We start from the raw sequence: 18,115 nt of genomic DNA, 5'->3' as shown, positions 1-18,115 counted from the left end.
GAGAGAGAGGAAGGGAAATAGGCTCCCTGCTGAGCAGAGAGCCCGATGCGGGACTCGATCCCAGGACCCTGAGATCATAACCTGAGCCGAAGGCAGAGGCTTTAACGCACTGAGCCACCGAGGTGCCCCTTGGTATTTCACTCTTACCACTCTACTGAAAGTGCTCTTGTCAAGATTCCCAGTGACCTCAGGTATAAAACTCTATGGTCAATTCTCAAGTATTCATTTCAACTGATCCATTGCCAGCATTTGACACAGTTGATTACTCTTCTTAACATCCATTCTTCACTTGGCATCTACAACACCACACTTTATTGGTTTTCTCTGGCTCTTTAAGGATGGAATTCTCTAAGGCTAAGTTGTTAAATGTGTCTATCTATATCCATTTCCTTGGATATAGATAAATAGATAAATAGATACACATACACATGCCCAAATTTCTCCCTCCAGATTGGACATCCTCCATAACCATCAGAATCAATGTCCAACACTACATCTCTACTTAAATTTCTTCTTCTTTTTTTTTTTTCTTAAAGACTTTATTTATTTATTGGAGAGAGTAAGTAAGTGAGAGAGCATGACCAGGGGGAACAGCAGAGGGAGAGGGAGAAGTCTCCTCGCTGAGCAGGGAGCCTGATGTGGGACTCAATCTCCTCCGGGATCATGACCTGAGCAGAAGGCAGACACTTAAGTGACTGAGCCACCCAGGCACGCCTGTACTCAAATTTCTAATTCTGTATCTCCGCTTAGATGTTTAATATACACCTCAAACTTACTATGACCAGAATTGAATTCCAGATCCCCCTCCATAATCCTCCTTGACTTGCAACCTTCTTTATCTCAGGTAACAGTCATTCTATTCTTTTAGTTACTAAGACCTTAAGAGTCACACTCTTTAATTCATATTTTTCTCTCTTAACCCTATACCTAATTCATCATTAGATGGCAATAGCTTCCAAATATGCCTAGAATTTGATCACTTCTTCATGCTCCTATTATTCTGGTTCAAGTCAATATGAACTCTATCTTGATGATTCCGGTAATCTCCTAAATAATGTTTCCATCCTGGCTCCTCTATGTTCTATTCTTAAGATAGCAGATAGAATGATCCTATTAGAATATAAATCAGATCATGTCATTCTGTTGCTCAGAACGCTTCACTCATTGTTCATCTCACTAAGTAAAAAACAATATCCTTGGGGCGCCTGGGTGGCTCAGTGGGTTAAGCCGCTGCCTTCGGCTCAGGTCATGATCTCAGAGTCCTGGGATCAAGCCCCACATCGGGCTCTCTGCTCAGCAGGGAGTCTGCTTCCTCCTCTCTCTCTGCCTGCTTGTGATCTCTGTCTGTCAAATAAATAAATAAAATCTTTAAAAAAAAAAACAACAACACAATATCCTTATAATGACCCATAAGGTCCTGCATGGTATCTAATTACAGTTCCTGTAACTCAGCCTATTGATTCAAAACTATAATTTTCTCTTCCTTGAGTACACTGGAATTGTCTTCCCAACAGGGTCTTTGAATATCTCTAGAACACCCTCCCCTCAGATATCTACTTAGATACTCTATTGCTCATTTCATTCAAATCTTTACTCAAATGTTACCTGATCGTTCTATTTAAAACTGCAAAACCTTGCCTCCCCCTCCTGCCAACATTCTCTATGCTCCTTCTCTGAAATTCTTCTCAAACTTTTTAATTACCATCTAATATACCATGTAATTTACTTATTTATTGTCCTCTCCTCCCTAGAATACTAGTTGTTTGAGGGTCAGAATTTTTGTTTTGTTTACAGCTATATTCTCATTACATAGAACAATGCACATGATAGGCACTCAATAAATACAAGTTGAATGAATTAATAAAATGAATGAATGATAACAAAGCATTCCTAAAAAATGAATGGTTAGTGGTACCAAATAAATTAGAGAGGAAAAGAGGGTTTGAAACTCGGATATAGACTGCATTTAGGTAGTAAGGATTTATGGATGATCTAAGCAAAACTTAGCCTATTGGCAGAAGAGCCCTGTGTATTTTGTCACTCTCACTTTTAGGTTTATTTTACCATAATATTCTTTGCTACCTTCTTGCTCTACTCTGAAAATGTCACCATCACTGGAAGACATTAGAATAAATGAAGCCTCCATTGTGCAGGTTATTGATTTATAAACTTGAGAGAATATTCTTTCTTTACCTACACAGTGAAGATAGGTCAGTAACTAGCAAAAATATTGTAGGAATTTATTTCTTACCTTTTCCCTTTTTTTGGTCTGAGTCTACTTTTTTAGCAGAATTTCTTTTCCCTTCTTAATTTATACTAAGGAATATGAATTTGCTCATTCACAGTTAAGACAACCAAGTGCTAACATAAAGCTCCACATTCAAGTGGAAATTAGTTAGTTAATAATAAGTGCATTAAGGCCTTTGTTGAATTTAAAATATAGTTATTGAGATTCTGCAAACAACTAAAACAAAATATAAAATAATTTAAAAGAAAAATTATCTATATTCCTTCTCCTGAGTCCAAAAACTTTTATATATGGCTGAAGAGAATTATGAAAATTCATGATTAAAACTGTTATTTCTATTTTATGAGATTTTGGGGAAAAAAAATCATTGCATGCTCACAAGAGAAATGTAAATTTTGTCTTTTAGAATTAAATGTCTATCAAACAAGGTATACTAACCTTCTCTTGTAGAGTTGGCTGAAAATGTTGAACCTTTCCAGATCCCTGTAAGGACTGCCAAATGTTGCAAAACTCATCATCATCTTTAGTAGGTACCTGGCAAAGCACAAAAAGTTTCTTAAGGAACTGAAATATGAGAAAAAAATAAGGATTGATATTAAAATTAAAAAATTCATTAAAGTTATTTAGCAGTAGAAAAATATTAACTTCCATTATCTGAATCTCAGTTTTGTTTTTTTTTTTTCTGGAGCTCAGTAAAGTCATCATAAAAATATTCTATTGGTGTAAAAATGGTCTTTATCATTTGTAATTGGTTTTGAATGGTTTTACTGAAAAGTATTTAAAACATGAAAAATGCTATGGAAGATTATATTAAATTAATATCCCTGCCAGTAGATTTTTTTTTTTAGTCTTCCAATGTACTGATATCTCATTCAAGCTAACATTTAACAATTTAATTTTTAAAATCTTCATTTTACACAAAAATAACAGATTAAAAAACCAGCTATTACTTATGAGGAATTGATTTTGTGCAGATTAAAACTCTGAACAAATATGTACCAAAATTTAATAGTGGTTACCTATGAAATTTGATTTTTGGTTCTGTTTCCTTTGCTATTATCTCCTTATCTGTACTTTCTAATTAGTCTATAATGAACATGTATTACTTGGATTAAAATGTGGGTAAGATTTGGGGACATGGAGTTATACAATGTCTCACACAAAACAATTCAATTTTCGTCTCCAGAAAGGTAAAATAGAGGAAATCACCTATGAGTTGCATGGGTAGGAACTTGAAAATGGCTTTTGATTAATGTAATTCTCTCCCTTTTAACCTCTCAAATTCATGTCATTTCATAGCAGACAGAATACAACATCTGAGTTATACAAATGTAGTTTGAAAAGTAAACATATGAAAACAGGCCTTCTCAGGTTCATTTTTAAAAATGTATTTTTTTTAACTGTAATTTTATAACAGACATAGGATGTTATCAGTAGCCCTTTTTTTTTTTTTTAAGATTCCATTTATTTATTTGAAGGAGAGCATGAGTTGGGGGAGAGGCAGAGAGAGAGGGAGAAGCAGATGTTTCTCAATTGAGCCACAGAGGCACCCTAGTAGCATTCTTTACTAGCCTATTAACTTAAAAACAAATCTGAAATTGACTTGAACCAAAAATTTTTTAAAAACTAAGTCAGATTAGGTTTTACTTATAAAGTCTGCCTGAGATTTATAAAGGGGCAGAAATAAATGAAAGACTAAGAGTCTTACTTGAGCAGGAACAAAAAGTGATTGGGGAGAATGGTTCAGGCCTCCCAAATGCCCAGATGAAATTGATGTATTTGAGCTATAGTGATTCACAGCTGGTTGTGGTTTCACAATGGCTGTCAACTTCTGATTTCCAGTTTCAGAGCGACTCCCATGAGTAAGATTTACCAAGGCACTTGTTGGCAGTCGGTAACCTCTACCAGGCGAGCACCTAAAAAGTAAACAGTTATTTCAGAGGGAAATAATACTAAATAATACTAAAGGGAGCAGAAGAATCAAATTATTTTTAGGTGGACAATCAGTCCATAATCTCAATTAGTAAATATTACTTTTAAATTCAGTAGAGGAATCTGAAATGATAGAAAGATCTCCATTTATAAGATGATATATTTCTGAAACCGGAAAGGACTTTATTTAATCCTCATCATAATCTAGTAAAGTATGTATCTTCATTATAAATGAGGAAACTGAAGGTCAAAATGCTTTTAACTACCTACCCAAAGTAGCAGAAAGGTTAAGTGACAGAGCCCATTCCATGCATCTTTCATTCTATCATAATCCTTTTTCCTGTAACTTTTCAACTTTTCAATCAGTACTGCCCCCCAAATAAGTAAATCTCACTCATATAAGTTAAAAACAAAAAAATCCAATCTTCTGGCTTTAAACCTGCTAACCTCCAGTTACTTTTTCTCTCCTTCATGGTCAAACTTCTCAAGGGTCAGCTCAATTTCCTACTCCCTCAAACCACCCCAGTGTGGCTGTGCACCCACAATTCCACTAAAATTTAAATCTGCAATCATGCCACACCTCTGATTTTGATGACTTCACATTGCTTTAAGAATAAAGACCAAGATACCAAAATCATTAGCATGTCCTCAAAGTTGGCTTAGGAGCTCCTACACAGTGTGGTCCTTGCTCTTTTCTCTTACTCTCATCTTACATAGTTGCTGAAGTTGCTGACACTTGCATTCTTTTCTTTTTTTTTTTAATGAATAAATCCTTTGTTGCACATGCTATTTCTATTTCCTCTTCTTGACCACTTGCCATTCTTCTTCCCTCTTCCTCCAGTTAACTATTACTCAATCTTCAAGTCCCATCCTAAATATCACTTGTCAAAGAAGACTTTCTAGAAGTCATACTCTTATAGAAACTGGAGCTTCTCCTTCCCAGCACTTCTCACATTTTAATTAAATAATTAATATTATAATCAGTTACACAATTATCTCCCCCACTAAAATGAAAGCTTTGTGAGTCTAGAAAGCATGTCTATCTTATTCACTGTTATATCCCTAGTAGCATGTATGATGTCTTGCATATGACAGGAATTCAAATTGTGGACAAATAAACAAATAATGTAAAGTCACTGGCCACGTGGACATACTTACAAAGTGTAATTATCATCAGGAAATACAAACCTTATTGTTAAGCCTCCAGGAAATTCTTCATCAAATAATACTTCAAATAGTACATCAGCTTCTCTATTAGCTGTTAAATAAGAGGAATTTAAAAATCATATGATGAAAAATCAGCATTTAAGTGTCTGGCTTGTAAAAAGCATTACACCTACAGGAAAATGGTGTAGGGGAATACAGTAAATCAAAAGTAGATAAACTTGCAGATTACCTAAATGGTATTGAAGTAAAATAATACTTTAAATTAGATGTTGTGAGGGGGTTATTTTTATTTTTCTCTGTGCTTTTATCTATGTTTGAAATTATTCATAATGAAAGATTTAATAAAAGAGGTAACTTTGTGGGCGCCTGGGTGGCTCAGTGGGTTAAAGCCTCTGCCTTCGGCTCAGGTCATGATCCCAGAGTCCTGGGATGGACCCTGCATCGGGCTCTCTGCTCAGCAGGGACCGTGCTTCCTCCTCTCTCTCTGCCTGCTTCTCTGCCTACTTGTGATCTCCATCTGTCAAATAAATAAATAAATAAATAAAATCTTTAAAAAATAACTTTGGAGTCTGCAGTTCAGAAGGTCTTGCAGTAAGATAAAAGACAGTGATGATCTGAAAGCATGGCAGTTTATTTAATAAAGGGAATAGAATGGAGAGAACAGAAATATTATTAGATAGAATTGGCAGGAATCTGTGACCTGTGTAGATAAAAAGGATAGAGATGCCAAAGATGACTCCAAGGTTCTGGCTGAGATGACTTGGTAGATTACAGATGCCATAACTGAGATATGAGACATGAGAAAGTGCAATAAACTTAGATAGGAACAGAGAAGAACATACTTGGCAGAGAGGCTGATGAGATATATCTGGCAAGAGTAAATTTACCCGAAACACCAAGATAAAATGAAATAATTAGCTATATTTGAATTCTAAGCCTAAATTAATAATAGATCTATTACATTACTTCAGAATTCACCGACCTTACCTCCTTCCCTCTCCCCTCTTCTTACTCCCCTCCCTCTTTTACCCCTTCCCCTCCCCCCACCTCAATTTCTCTCCACCTTTCCCCTACCCTTTTTCTATTTTATTGGTTCCATTTCTCCAGAGAACCCTAATACAATATTTGATAACATCCTAGCCTGGGATAGGAGTGGAGGGATGTCTGTTCCCCATCCCCAGTCCTGCCCAGCTGAAACCAGGCATGTAGAGTTCATCCATTCCCCAATATTCAGCTCTATCTTTCAACCTGACACTTTTGTCTGAAATCTAAGCTCCAGAAAGTAAGAAGAGGCTTAATGAGAGGCTGGAGTTTCTCCTTTGAAGGCTTAAAGCTCACCTTTTAGGTTCTTATTCCCTATCTGTGGGAGGGGTACTTCCTTAAAAGATTATTAAGATTATAAAAGGTAAGAAGACTGTTCACTCCCTTTAGTGAATTGACTATGGAGATGAGGTCTCAGATGAGGGCTGAGGGGAAATATTTCCCTTTTTTATCCATGGCAGACATGGTTAATCAGTTACAAAGCTCTATCCCACTTGGCATATATATAGCTTTAAAAACCTTCTCAAAACAAAATTCCAAGTAGTCACTATTACTGACAGGAACTGCCAGAAGAAAGGAAACTCCAATGTTACCAAAGTCCTAAGGCCTTATCAAGACAACTTAACTAGAACACAATCTAATAATATGCTCTGTATTTGAACAGCTGATGCAGGGGGTTGAGCAGACAGCAGCAGGAGGGTTGTTTCATTATACCCATCTGGCCCTTACCATTCCTAGTCCAGACAATTAGACCAAAGTTGAGTGCTTGAGACATCAAAAGATAGTGCTGCCAGCAGCTTGACCCCTTGGCACTGGATTTGCTGCTTCATGCTAGGCTGATTTTTTTGGAATCTACACTGCAAAGCTGCTCACAATAGGCATCCCTTTGAGGCAAATTTAGATCCTCAATTGTTCTTCCTTTTTCCCTCCATTCTCTAACTTTTTCTTTTCTTTTTTTTTAAATAAAAAATACATGACATAAAATTTACCATCTTAATTATTTTTAAGTGTAGAGTGCAATAGTGTTAACTATATGTACATTGTTGCTTCCTGCTTAGATATAAGACACAGAAATTTGTGTTTTACTTTACAATTACAGATGCAGTTGAAGACACACCAAGTATTGAGATATTACCCCCTTTAATTCCTATGATGGTGCCCCGAAGGCCAACTGGAACTGAAAAGTACTCTCTCACATTTACCACACGGTCAAAGAGACGAAATTCTGCATCTCGATCAGGAATGACTCCATGTTGCTGTTCTAAAGGCTGAAGAGAAGAAAGCTTTAATTATTATTAATTCTAATTTGAAATAATTTTTCTATTACTATAACAGAAATATTTTGTTCCTTCTACACTTTTGAAATACAAGCTTTGAATTCTTTGATAGGAAACTTACTCTGTACAGCAAATGGGGCTTCACTGTCACTCGTACCTTCTTATTATTCTTTCTTTGCTGAAGAAAGAAAAAATTTTAGATATTTAAAAATATTAAATTATAAAATTATTGTCATTTAGATTTACACTAAAAATAAGATTATTGTTATTCAGTTGGACATGATTATTATTCATTTTTATTTTTATTATTTATTTACTTTTTAAAAAGATATTATTTACTTATTTGACAGACAGAGAGTGATCACAAGCAGGCAGAGGCAGGCAGAGAAAGAGAGAGGGAAGCAGGCTTCCCACTGAGCAGAGAGCCTGGCGCGGGTCTTGCTCCCAGGACCCTGAGAGCATGACCTGAGCCGAAGGCAGAGGCTTAACCCACTGAGCCACCCAGGTGCTCCTATTCATTTTTAAAAGCCAAATGAAATGAGTATTTAAAGAATATTTGAAGTTCTTCAGATGCAGCAGGGAGGGATAATAAATTCTTACTTAAAAATTTTTCTAAAAAAATTTTATTTATTTATTTGAGAGAGAGAGAGTGTGCACAAGCATTGGGGAGAAGCAGAGGGAGAGGAGGAAGACTCACTGCTGAGTGGGAAGCCTGACCCAGGGCTCAATCTCAAGACACCGAGATCATGACCTGAGCCCAAGGCAGATGCTTAAGCAACTGAGCCACCCAGGTGCCCCTTACAATTTTTAAAGGGAAATTTTTTTGGACATTTATGACATAGAAAAATAAAATAGTATGCATAAAACCTGATGGATTTTTATAGTATAAGCTTATCTATGTATAACGATGCTAAGTTCAAGAAAGAGAACATTACTAAGCACAACATAAGAACTCTTGTATTCCTTCCCAGTTATTAATATCCCCAAAGTAACCTTACTGCTAACAAAAGATTAGAGTTACCTGTTTAAAACTTTATGTAAATGCTATCCTATTCAAATGCCTTTTTACTCTAAAAAGAATTGTATATGCTGGTCAATGAAGATCTACATTAAAAGAAAAAAAAGTATAAAGTACTGATTTATGACAATACTAGGGTTCTATGGCTACTTATAAAAATTAAGGTGGCATTGATTTAACAAAGCCCTTGCTTTTGGAACCTACTATGAAATTGGCTTTGATATTTGAATTTTTTGATCATCTAACAAATGTTGGAAGAAGAGTTCTGTCCCATCTTTATTCCTTGTTAATTTTGTGAACTCACACTCAACTTAAGCATCAGCCTCCTTCTACTGTAAAACAGAAATAACGTTACCTGTTCTACCAATAAAACCATGAGGACAGTTTATATCCATTGCAATCCATAACTACCATTCACATTAAATATTTTTTAAGTGAAGTCTTACCAACTAAGAAAAATGGCAACAGTTTACTTAATTTGCAGCCACTCATCTTTAGAACACACCTTATGGAAATAAGTACAAAAGAGCATAAAACAACTCCAAGCTATAGAGACCATATACCATAGAGTTCTTGTATTTATATACTGTAAAATGCTCAAGTCTTTAAACAGACCCTATTATCTTTTATTATAAAGGTATTTCATTTATTCTTTCAACAAATCCTTACTGAGTTCCATTTATGTGCCATGTAGTGATCTAGGTGCTAAGGATAAAACAGTGGCCTATTCCTTTGCTCTACTTAGGGAGACATACATACAAGCAAGAAATGTTTGATGGTAAAAAGCAGAGAAAAATAAAGCAGGTAAGGGGGGATCAGCACTGTGGAGAGAGATCATAATTTTGAATAAAGTGAATAGTGAAGGCAGTACTGACAGAAAGTCTATGCTTTCAGCCCACAGCAGACTAGGACTAATAGGGTACAACTGGTGCCCCCTGAAAACAGCAAGAAGGAGAAAAAAGAAGTATTTTAAGTAATTTAAAAAAGCAGTCCCCAAACTTGTGCCTGGAGTACTGTATATGAAGACAACAACCTATATGCTTTAACGTATCTCTAGGCATTACTACATTATAGCACTGATTAGAGGACATGGCAATCAAGCCTGATTCACTAAGCAAATTAATAAACTTAGGAATTTTCACAATAAGCCCTAACCCACATATATGAAATGAAAAGTTCTGGGGTCTGGCTATTCAAAATATGATCTGGGAGCTTGTTAGAAATGGAGAATCTCAAATAAAATTTGGGGGCTTAGAGTAATAAACCTTTATTAAGTGAGAGACTCATTTCAAAAACAATGCTGTACAAATGGATTTTAGTCTAGATTGAAAGACAAAAAGAAATGCAGGTTTCTATCATTATCTGAGTATCTATCAAAAGATAGTGATAGTGATAGATCACAAAAAATCAAACTCTTGGCTCTAGGAGTTTTTTCCTAAAGAGAACAAGAATCATCCAGTAGTAATTTTTCAGACTGTCTTCATAGCTCTTGAATATGTGATAAGAGAATTAAAAGAATAAAAGCCAAGCATCGTTAGGCATTAAAAACAGACATTATTAGAAGGAGTTTACATGATTTAACTTAGTTAATCCTTTTGATGACCCTGTGAAGTAGTACTATTTGACTCTTATTTTATTAATGAGACAATAGAGGCATGGAAAATAAATATCTAAAGTATCTGGCCTAACATTAAAAGTGTTGAAAGAGAAATGGGGGAAAATGGCTTCAGAGCCCATTTCTTAATGTAGTTTGCTGTGAGACTGCTGTGTTAACAAAGCAACATCATTTTAATAAAAAGGCAAATGTATGGAAAATAAAAGTTAAAAAAAAGAAATATAATCAATCCATTTTCCATTACATCAAGACAGAGATCAAAATAAGTAAAATAGTTAAGCCTACACAGAAGATTATGGGTTTTTAAAATCAAGATATAAGGGCGCCATGGGTGGCTCAGTTGTTAAGCCTCTGCCTTCAGCTCAAGTCATAATCCCAGTATCCTGTGATCCAGCCCCACGGTCATCTCTCTGCTCAGCAGGGAGCCTGCTTCTCCCTCTCCAGGTCCCCTGTGCTTGTGTTGCCTCTCTTGCTATCTCTCTCTGTCATACATAAATCTTAAGGAAAAAAACCCCTCAAGACATAAAAAAATAGGAAAGATTAAACAGGATTTCAAAAATAAGGAATATGTTTAGAAGTGATTCTGTAAAAGTGAATTAAACACAATGTTTATGTTCTATAAAAAGAACTATGTCTTTAAAGAACTTAGAATAGGAAGGAATAGGGGATGAACTTTATTTCTTAATCACAAACTTTGTATTTTGGCTAGAATTACCGAATATTGATTCCTAAAATTAGAAACACCATTAGAACATAAAATTTAAATGTGATAGCTTTTATATATTAAAGTGAATTTTTAAAAATTCATATGAACTTATTAATGGCCACTGGAAGTGGCTGGAACATTTTTTAAACTATAGGATTACCTGTCATAAATTAGAATCATTGAGTTCATGTTTGGTTGAAACAAAAATAATCTGTCAAATTATATACAATCCATTTAACTTCAAATCTCATCAGTCATCTTGGTTATTGAAAATTAGTACCTTGCACTTTTCAACTTCTTCCTCAATTTTCTCAACAATAGCTGCATCCAGAATTTGTAAATCACAAGAAGAACGAGATAAAGTACTGACAGGATGTCCCTTTAGCCAAGTAATAATTTCTTGAACTTTCTCAGCACTACATTAAAAACAATAATTTTTTCACAATAATTAAAACTTTCTGAGGGTTTATACAAAAGGTGTAATAAATTTCCGAGGGTTGTGAATTATAAAAGATATCAATTACATAATTAATAATTAATCACTAAACTTAATTGGGACTAATTATAAATCTCTCAGTAATTAAAAAACCCCACAAAATTAGTTTAAAAGTACTTTACTGATATAAGTGAAACAGATTATATGACGATCTTAAAGCAAATATATAAAACCCTCCCCACAAAAGTAGTACAAATTCTTGATAAACTAGCTACTGTACCCTTCACTAGAACTACTAAGCTGAACTATGAGCCAATAAATACCACAAATTTTGCTTACCCATTCTCATTTTCTCCAGGCCAAATGTCATCTTCATAGAATACATCCTCCTGGCTGTTTTTGGCTATGTAACTAAATAGTTCTGGAGCCCTAGACAAACAAACAAAAATACTGCTTAGAAAATATATATGGCTAACTTCACATAAACTTCCTATCAAATAATTTTGGATTCCAAGGGAACATACAAAATGTATTGAGGACTGATTACTACACACAGAGTATTAATAAGGGATAGAGCCTAATGATTTGAAAGTATTCACAGGCCCTCAAAAAACTCTCAGTAGCTATGGGAGAAATGATTCAATTCATAAACTGTAATAAACTTCAATTACTTATAAATTTCAATTACTGACTCTAACTACTCTCAGATCATAATGATAGGTGATAAATGACAAAAATAGTATCTACACATTCATTTTCTAATTTTCACAACAAAGCTGTGTACAAGAAAGGCAATGCAACCATAATAATCTACAAGGTCCACCATTTACATTATCTCAATCAAGTAAACTTTAAATCAAGATTTAATAACTAAACTAACCTAAAAGTTTCTTCTGATATGCCTAAAAACACCACTGCTTCCTAAATAGTGCAGGACTTTTAAATACACATAGCAGATTGAACATATGTGCTTAATATTTGCTCACTTCCCAACCTACTAAAAAAAGAGTAAAGTATAAAATAGGGCATAGACCAAGAAAGGCATGAAAAGAGAAACGTTAAGTCTGAGAGCATATATGAATTGTTAACAAAATTTTAGAAACTGGAGACTGTATGGGTAAGTATTAACTGGTTTAAAAGACAGGAAAAAGCTACACCCTAAGCAACCAGGGTGGGAAGTCAACAACAAGCAAGCTGATTTAAACTGTGCATGTCTGCAAAAGCTCTGGAATTAGGGCTCCAGGTACATTTTAATGCTGTAGTATGGGCAGGGTGAAGTTTACTAGACTTTTAGCTGAAAATTTTGTATAATAGCAGTTGGTTGATCATGTGCTTACTTACCTTCACCCCAGCACAAGACCTGTCTGTAGTTTATCTTTTGGAGAGGTTGAATAGAGGATGCTCTAGCTTTAGGAATACAAGGCACAGGGAGATGTGTGGGTAGGACATAAAGAGATGATAAGGAATTGATGAAAGTCTAACTACTATATAACGTGTTGCTAGAAAGCAGGCTAGGAAGTGTAACTTCTTTAGGAAGCACACTCTTGAGATGAAAATAAGCAAGAAGGAAGTTTATCAGAGGGCTCTTGTGGAATCAACACATGTAGAAGGGAAGGAAAAAGGGAAGGAAGCAAAAGAGGGAAAAGCTGGGCTGTCATCTACTGTTAATGAACTCCTTGGTCAGTTCTACAGAGATCTCAAAATAGGATGGTCCTTCAGAATTATCCTGAACTAGGGAAATCAGGTTGGCTAGGTCTCACACACCTCCTTGTAGATCAGGTGTTGGATCTGTGGCTGTTGTGGGAAAGGGACATAACTTTAGGTGAGGCAGTTCTCTTCTGTAAGGCAATCCCTGAAGAAAGCTCATAGCTGAGGGCTGTCTGACAACACTATTCTAGCTGCCATAGAAATAAGTCATTTAAAAGGAGGTTTGGAGGGATTTCATATTATCCATTCCATAATAAGATCCCTTTTTCCCAGTTAATAACCAAAACACTGGAAGTCAGTTTTGTTCCTCATATCTGTTCTCCAAGGAAAAATCTGGAGGAGCCAGCCTGTGAGAAAATATACACACATAAGTAGTGATATTTGGAGGCCCTTTGTGAAAATAGCAAAGTCCCACCTGACAAGCCCCACCAAAGCACACTAAATTTCCAATCTGCTTTTTAGCACCTTATTCCTAAATATGATTAGACACCAAAGAAGCACCAGAGAAGTAAAAACAAAAACAAAAACAAAAAACTTTAATATGAAAGGTGCAGTCAAATCCAACAGAAAAAAAAAAAAAGAGCAATTTGGAGAAAATAGAAAATACAGAGAATAGAAGAAAAACGAGAACTACCATCTTAAGAGAAAAAGACACTATAGAAAAGGAATGTCAGAGGATAAGGACACACTTTGAGAAATTAAAAATGATTAAATCAAATAAAAATAAAAATGATATGAGATAAAGTTGAAGAAATCTCCCACAGAGTAGAACAGAAGTATAACAATATAGAAAATGGATAAGAAGAGATAAGAAAATTAAGAGGATTAATCCAGAGGTCTATCATCTAACAGAAGTCTCAGAAAGAACAGAAAAAAAGAGAGGAGGAAATTATCAAAGAAATAATACAAGGAATTTTCTCATAATGGAAGGGCATCAGTTTTAAGTGTGAAATGACTCAACAGCCAAAGGAAAGAATACTCATACCAAGGCACACATCATCACATTATTAAAACAGCACTGGTAAAGGGAAGATTCTGAGAAGATTTCAGAAAATGGAAACAGATCACACACAAAGATTCAGAATCACAATGGCATAGGACTTCTTACCAGCAAAGGAAACAAAAAGAGAACAGAGTAGTACTTTTCAAATTCTAAGGAAAAACTTCTGTAATCTAGGATTTTATACCCAGGCCAGCTATCAATCAAGTCTAGTCAGGGAAGAATAAAGACATTTCCAGACACACAAGCTCTCTTAGGAAACTCTTGGAGTAAGTGCTCCATCAAACTGGAGACATAAGACAGAAAAAGGTATGAAAGTCAGGAAATAAAGGAATCCTGTAAGGCAGAATGGTGAAGGGAATTCCTAGGATAAAAGTAGAGAGAAACCTTAGAATGACAGCTGTGTGATAGCTCTAGAAAATAATTAGTTTACATCAAAGCAAGAAGATAGAAGATTTCAAGGAGGAAGTCTATACAAAAAAACAGAACTGAGAGATCTCCTGATCTGTATGACTATACAAAGTCTTCCAGCTATGATAAAGAGTTTAGGGTTGAATTAGTTATGTGAATATAGACAATAAGGAAATGATCAAAAAAGACGGGGAAAACAAAAATGTGTACCAGAAAGGACATGCAACCATATTAATCTACAAGGTCCACCTGAGACCATTTACATTATCTCAATCAAATAAACCTTAAATACAGATTTAATACAACTATAATGAAAGGGGTAATACACACACACACACACACACACGTGCAGGAAGGTGAGGAGATAGAAAGGGAAGGTAGTAGAAGAGAGCTAAAGCTTCATTTTTCATGGTACAAAATCAATGCATATTTCAAGTTGAAAAATCATTAAAAAGTAGGGTAAATACAACATTTTAAAGAAATATGGAAGTGAAAAAAAAAAAAGATATATGGAAGTGAAGAAATAAATTTTCAGATGGTAACACAGGATTGAATCATGTTCCTTCCCCAAAAAGAAAGATTGAAGTCCCACTCCTACTACCTTCAGAATGTGACTTTATTTGAAAATAAGGTTTTTATTGAGATTATAAAATAAAAATGAGGCCTTTAGGGTAGGCCCTAATCTAACATGGCTGTGTCTTTATGAAAAGAGGAAATTTGGGACACCAAAACAGGCATTAACAGAGGAAAAGATGATGTAAAGACGTACAGGGACAACACATGTGAAGATGGAGGCCTGGAGTTCAGCACAAATGTGTGAGGCTACAAGAAGCTAGCAAGAGGCATGGAATGGTTCCTTTCCTACCATTTTCAGAGGAAGCATGGTCCTACCAAACACCTTTGTTTTGGACTTCTGGTCTCCAGAATTGTTAGACAATGAATTTCTGTTGTTTTAAGCTATCCAGCTTGTGCTACTTTGTTACGGCAGCCCTAGTAAACTAAGAGGATCCTCAAATTCAGGGTTAGAAACCAGTAGAACAAAGGAATGAACACTAGATTGTGAATGAGAAGTAAATGTTTTCCTATAAATCTTTGTAACTGAGTAACTCAGTTAATCTCAGTACAGTTTTCTCATTTTTAAATGAGGAGCTGAGATTTATTGATTTTTTAGACCATTTCAGCATAAGATTCAATAATTTTAGGACAGTAATCTATTATCTGGTTGGAGTTTTAAGACTCAGAAAATACACAGTGTGAAGAGTTGCTTTGTTTATCTGTACCAATTCTCTTACTACTAACATAGACATGCAAAATACTGAATAATTTATGATAGCGAGTTAAGGAAAATTTTCAGTAAAAGGAGGCTAAAGGGCACCTGAGTGTCTTAGTTGGTGGAGAGCGCAACTCTGGATCTCAGGGTTGTAGGTTTGAGCCCCATGTTAGGTATAGAGATTACTCAAAACAAAACAAAAACTTTTAAAAATTTAAAAATTAAAAAAAAATAAAAGTGGGCCAGTTCTCATCATCCTTTTTCATTTTACATAATATACAGTAGGGGCACCTGGGTGGCTCAGTGGGTTAAGCTTCTGCCTTTGGCTCAGGTCATGATCCCAGTGTCCTGGGATCGAGCCCCCCATTGGGCTCTCTGCTCAGCAGGGAGCCTGCTTCCCCCCCTCTCTCTGCCTGCCTCTCTGCCTACTTGTGATCTCTTTCTGTCAAGTAAATAAAAAAATTAAAAAAAATATACAGTATTTTTCTATTTTCTTTTTGCGAACAGCTATGATGCTCCATGATACACAATTACGTTTATATGTAATACATCACATTTTACCAAAGGAAACATTTTTTTTTTTGTCTAAAATTGGTATCAGCAAAGTAAAAGAGTTACTACATTCCCACATTTTTGGATGCTTAGTAGGATCTTATTAGGCACTTACCTCTCTAAGTACTCTGCAAGAAGTTGTTCTGCTGCAGATGAATACATCCACTCACTTCCAACTTTCTTAGTATAGCCAGGTACCTCCTCATTTTTTTTGTTGAATTTGAGATTCAAACCCACATTTGCTTTATGGTCTCCATGAGGGCTGAATTTAAATCACACACACACACACACACACACACACACACACGTTTTAAAATTTTGTTCAAAGAATACAAAGTTTTGCTTTCAATTCTTAGAAAAACTTAGTTTTGATTGTTCTTCTATAGTTTTCATGGTTATTTCCAAAGTAGCAGTTATTGAAAGACTAGAGGAAAGGCTTTAAAACCCAAGTTAACAAATCATATAAATAGATTATATAACTAGAGAAGAGAATGAGATAAGAAAACGCAGGGAAATATATTATTGAGATTCACACACACCTTCTGATACCTTTTTTCAAGGTTCAATTTGTTAGCTGCTAAAAATAAGAACTGTCTTTCCAAACACCTAAAACATGTGCCATTTAGATGAAAGTTCACCATCAGAGGAATTTATGCATAATTTTAAAAGAAAATTCAGAGCAATTAATAAAAGAAAATAAATACTAAATTATTAACCAGTTTATCTTTATCATTTAATTTTTTCTGCCATTTTAAGTAAATTTCTCTAACATAAACTTACTTTCTCCTAGATCCTCTTCCAATAAATATACTTCCTGTAAACCTTGAAACAAGGTATCCACTCACTCCAAGGCGACTGGCCAACACATATCCTGGGTTGTACTTTATAGAATATTTCTTCAAATATAAAAACAAAAAGGTCAATTATGGAAACACAAAGCATCAAATGTTATTTCTTTACCTTTAAAATCTGGAGATAATCAAGACATCACTAACCATTGGAATGTGGCAATATAAGGATTCTCAAAAGTAAGTGATCCATTTCCCTTTTTATTTTTTTGAAAGGATCTGTAGGCAGAATTTTTCTGCTCCTCTCTCTCCTTAAAGGACAGAATTCCCAAGGATGAATGAAAGGGGGAGGAAATATACAATTTGTGAAACTGTCTCAAGAAATAAAGTCTACTGTAAGTCTAAATGGCAAACTCTGCAGACAAGAGCTATTTTTTAAACATTAATTTTCATATTCCAAGTAGGGACTAGTAAAGCACTAGGGACATAATGAGGCTTTGATGATTATTAACATTGAACTAAAATATGAGTATGTCATCAAAACAGTTGCTACTGAGCACAATTAAAAATGTTCTTCATTATATTTACTATGATATGAAAGTAAGAAGTATATATAGGCTTATAGTTAATACAGTCAAAGAAATATAACCTAAATTTATGTACGTAAGGGAAGAAACTAAGATTAAAAAAGGTATCAGATCATATAATTTTTAAATTAATCAGGAAGCAAATTACAAATCCAGTACCAAAAAAGGTAAGCTACCATATAATCTTGACATAAAATACATAATAATAACAATACTTATTTTATATGGATTTTATATACTATATTCATATGAATGTGTATAAATATAATAAACACTTATCAATTATATGCATATTTTATGTCTATAATAACCCCCAAATGGATAAACTTTTTTTGGTGCATGGAATATATAAATTCATTA

At 34.8% G+C, this 18,115-nt stretch overlaps 1 protein-coding gene across 3 annotated transcripts in view; it reads right to left on the bottom strand.

The window, feature by feature from the left end:
- XRN1 (5'-3' exoribonuclease 1) overlaps positions 1-18,115 on the bottom strand; it is a 104,089-nt gene that overhangs the window by 28,883 nt on the left and 57,091 nt on the right. For all 3 annotated transcript variants that reach the window (XM_032346914.1, XM_032346924.1, XM_032346932.1), the window contains 9 exons: positions 17,161-17,276; positions 16,496-16,642; positions 11,780-11,869; positions 11,285-11,420; positions 7,787-7,843; positions 7,524-7,656; positions 5,369-5,438; positions 3,957-4,164; positions 2,687-2,782 (listed from right to left, as the gene is read on the bottom strand). In XM_032346914.1, the coding sequence (XP_032202805.1) occupies positions 2,687-2,782; positions 3,957-4,164; positions 5,369-5,438; positions 7,524-7,656; positions 7,787-7,843; positions 11,285-11,420; positions 11,780-11,869; positions 16,496-16,642; positions 17,161-17,276 (1,053 nt within the window). The remainder of the gene's footprint in view (positions 1-2,686; positions 2,783-3,956; positions 4,165-5,368; positions 5,439-7,523; positions 7,657-7,786; positions 7,844-11,284; positions 11,421-11,779; positions 11,870-16,495; positions 16,643-17,160; positions 17,277-18,115) is intronic.

This window comes from Mustela erminea, chromosome 1 (assembly GCF_009829155.1).
Source record: "Mustela erminea isolate mMusErm1 chromosome 1, mMusErm1.Pri, whole genome shotgun sequence".
Classification (NCBI taxonomy): domain Eukaryota; kingdom Metazoa; phylum Chordata; class Mammalia; order Carnivora; family Mustelidae; genus Mustela; species Mustela erminea.
The sequence above is the reverse complement of the archived record's forward strand: the minus strand, read 5'-3'. Positions and strand labels throughout refer to the sequence as shown.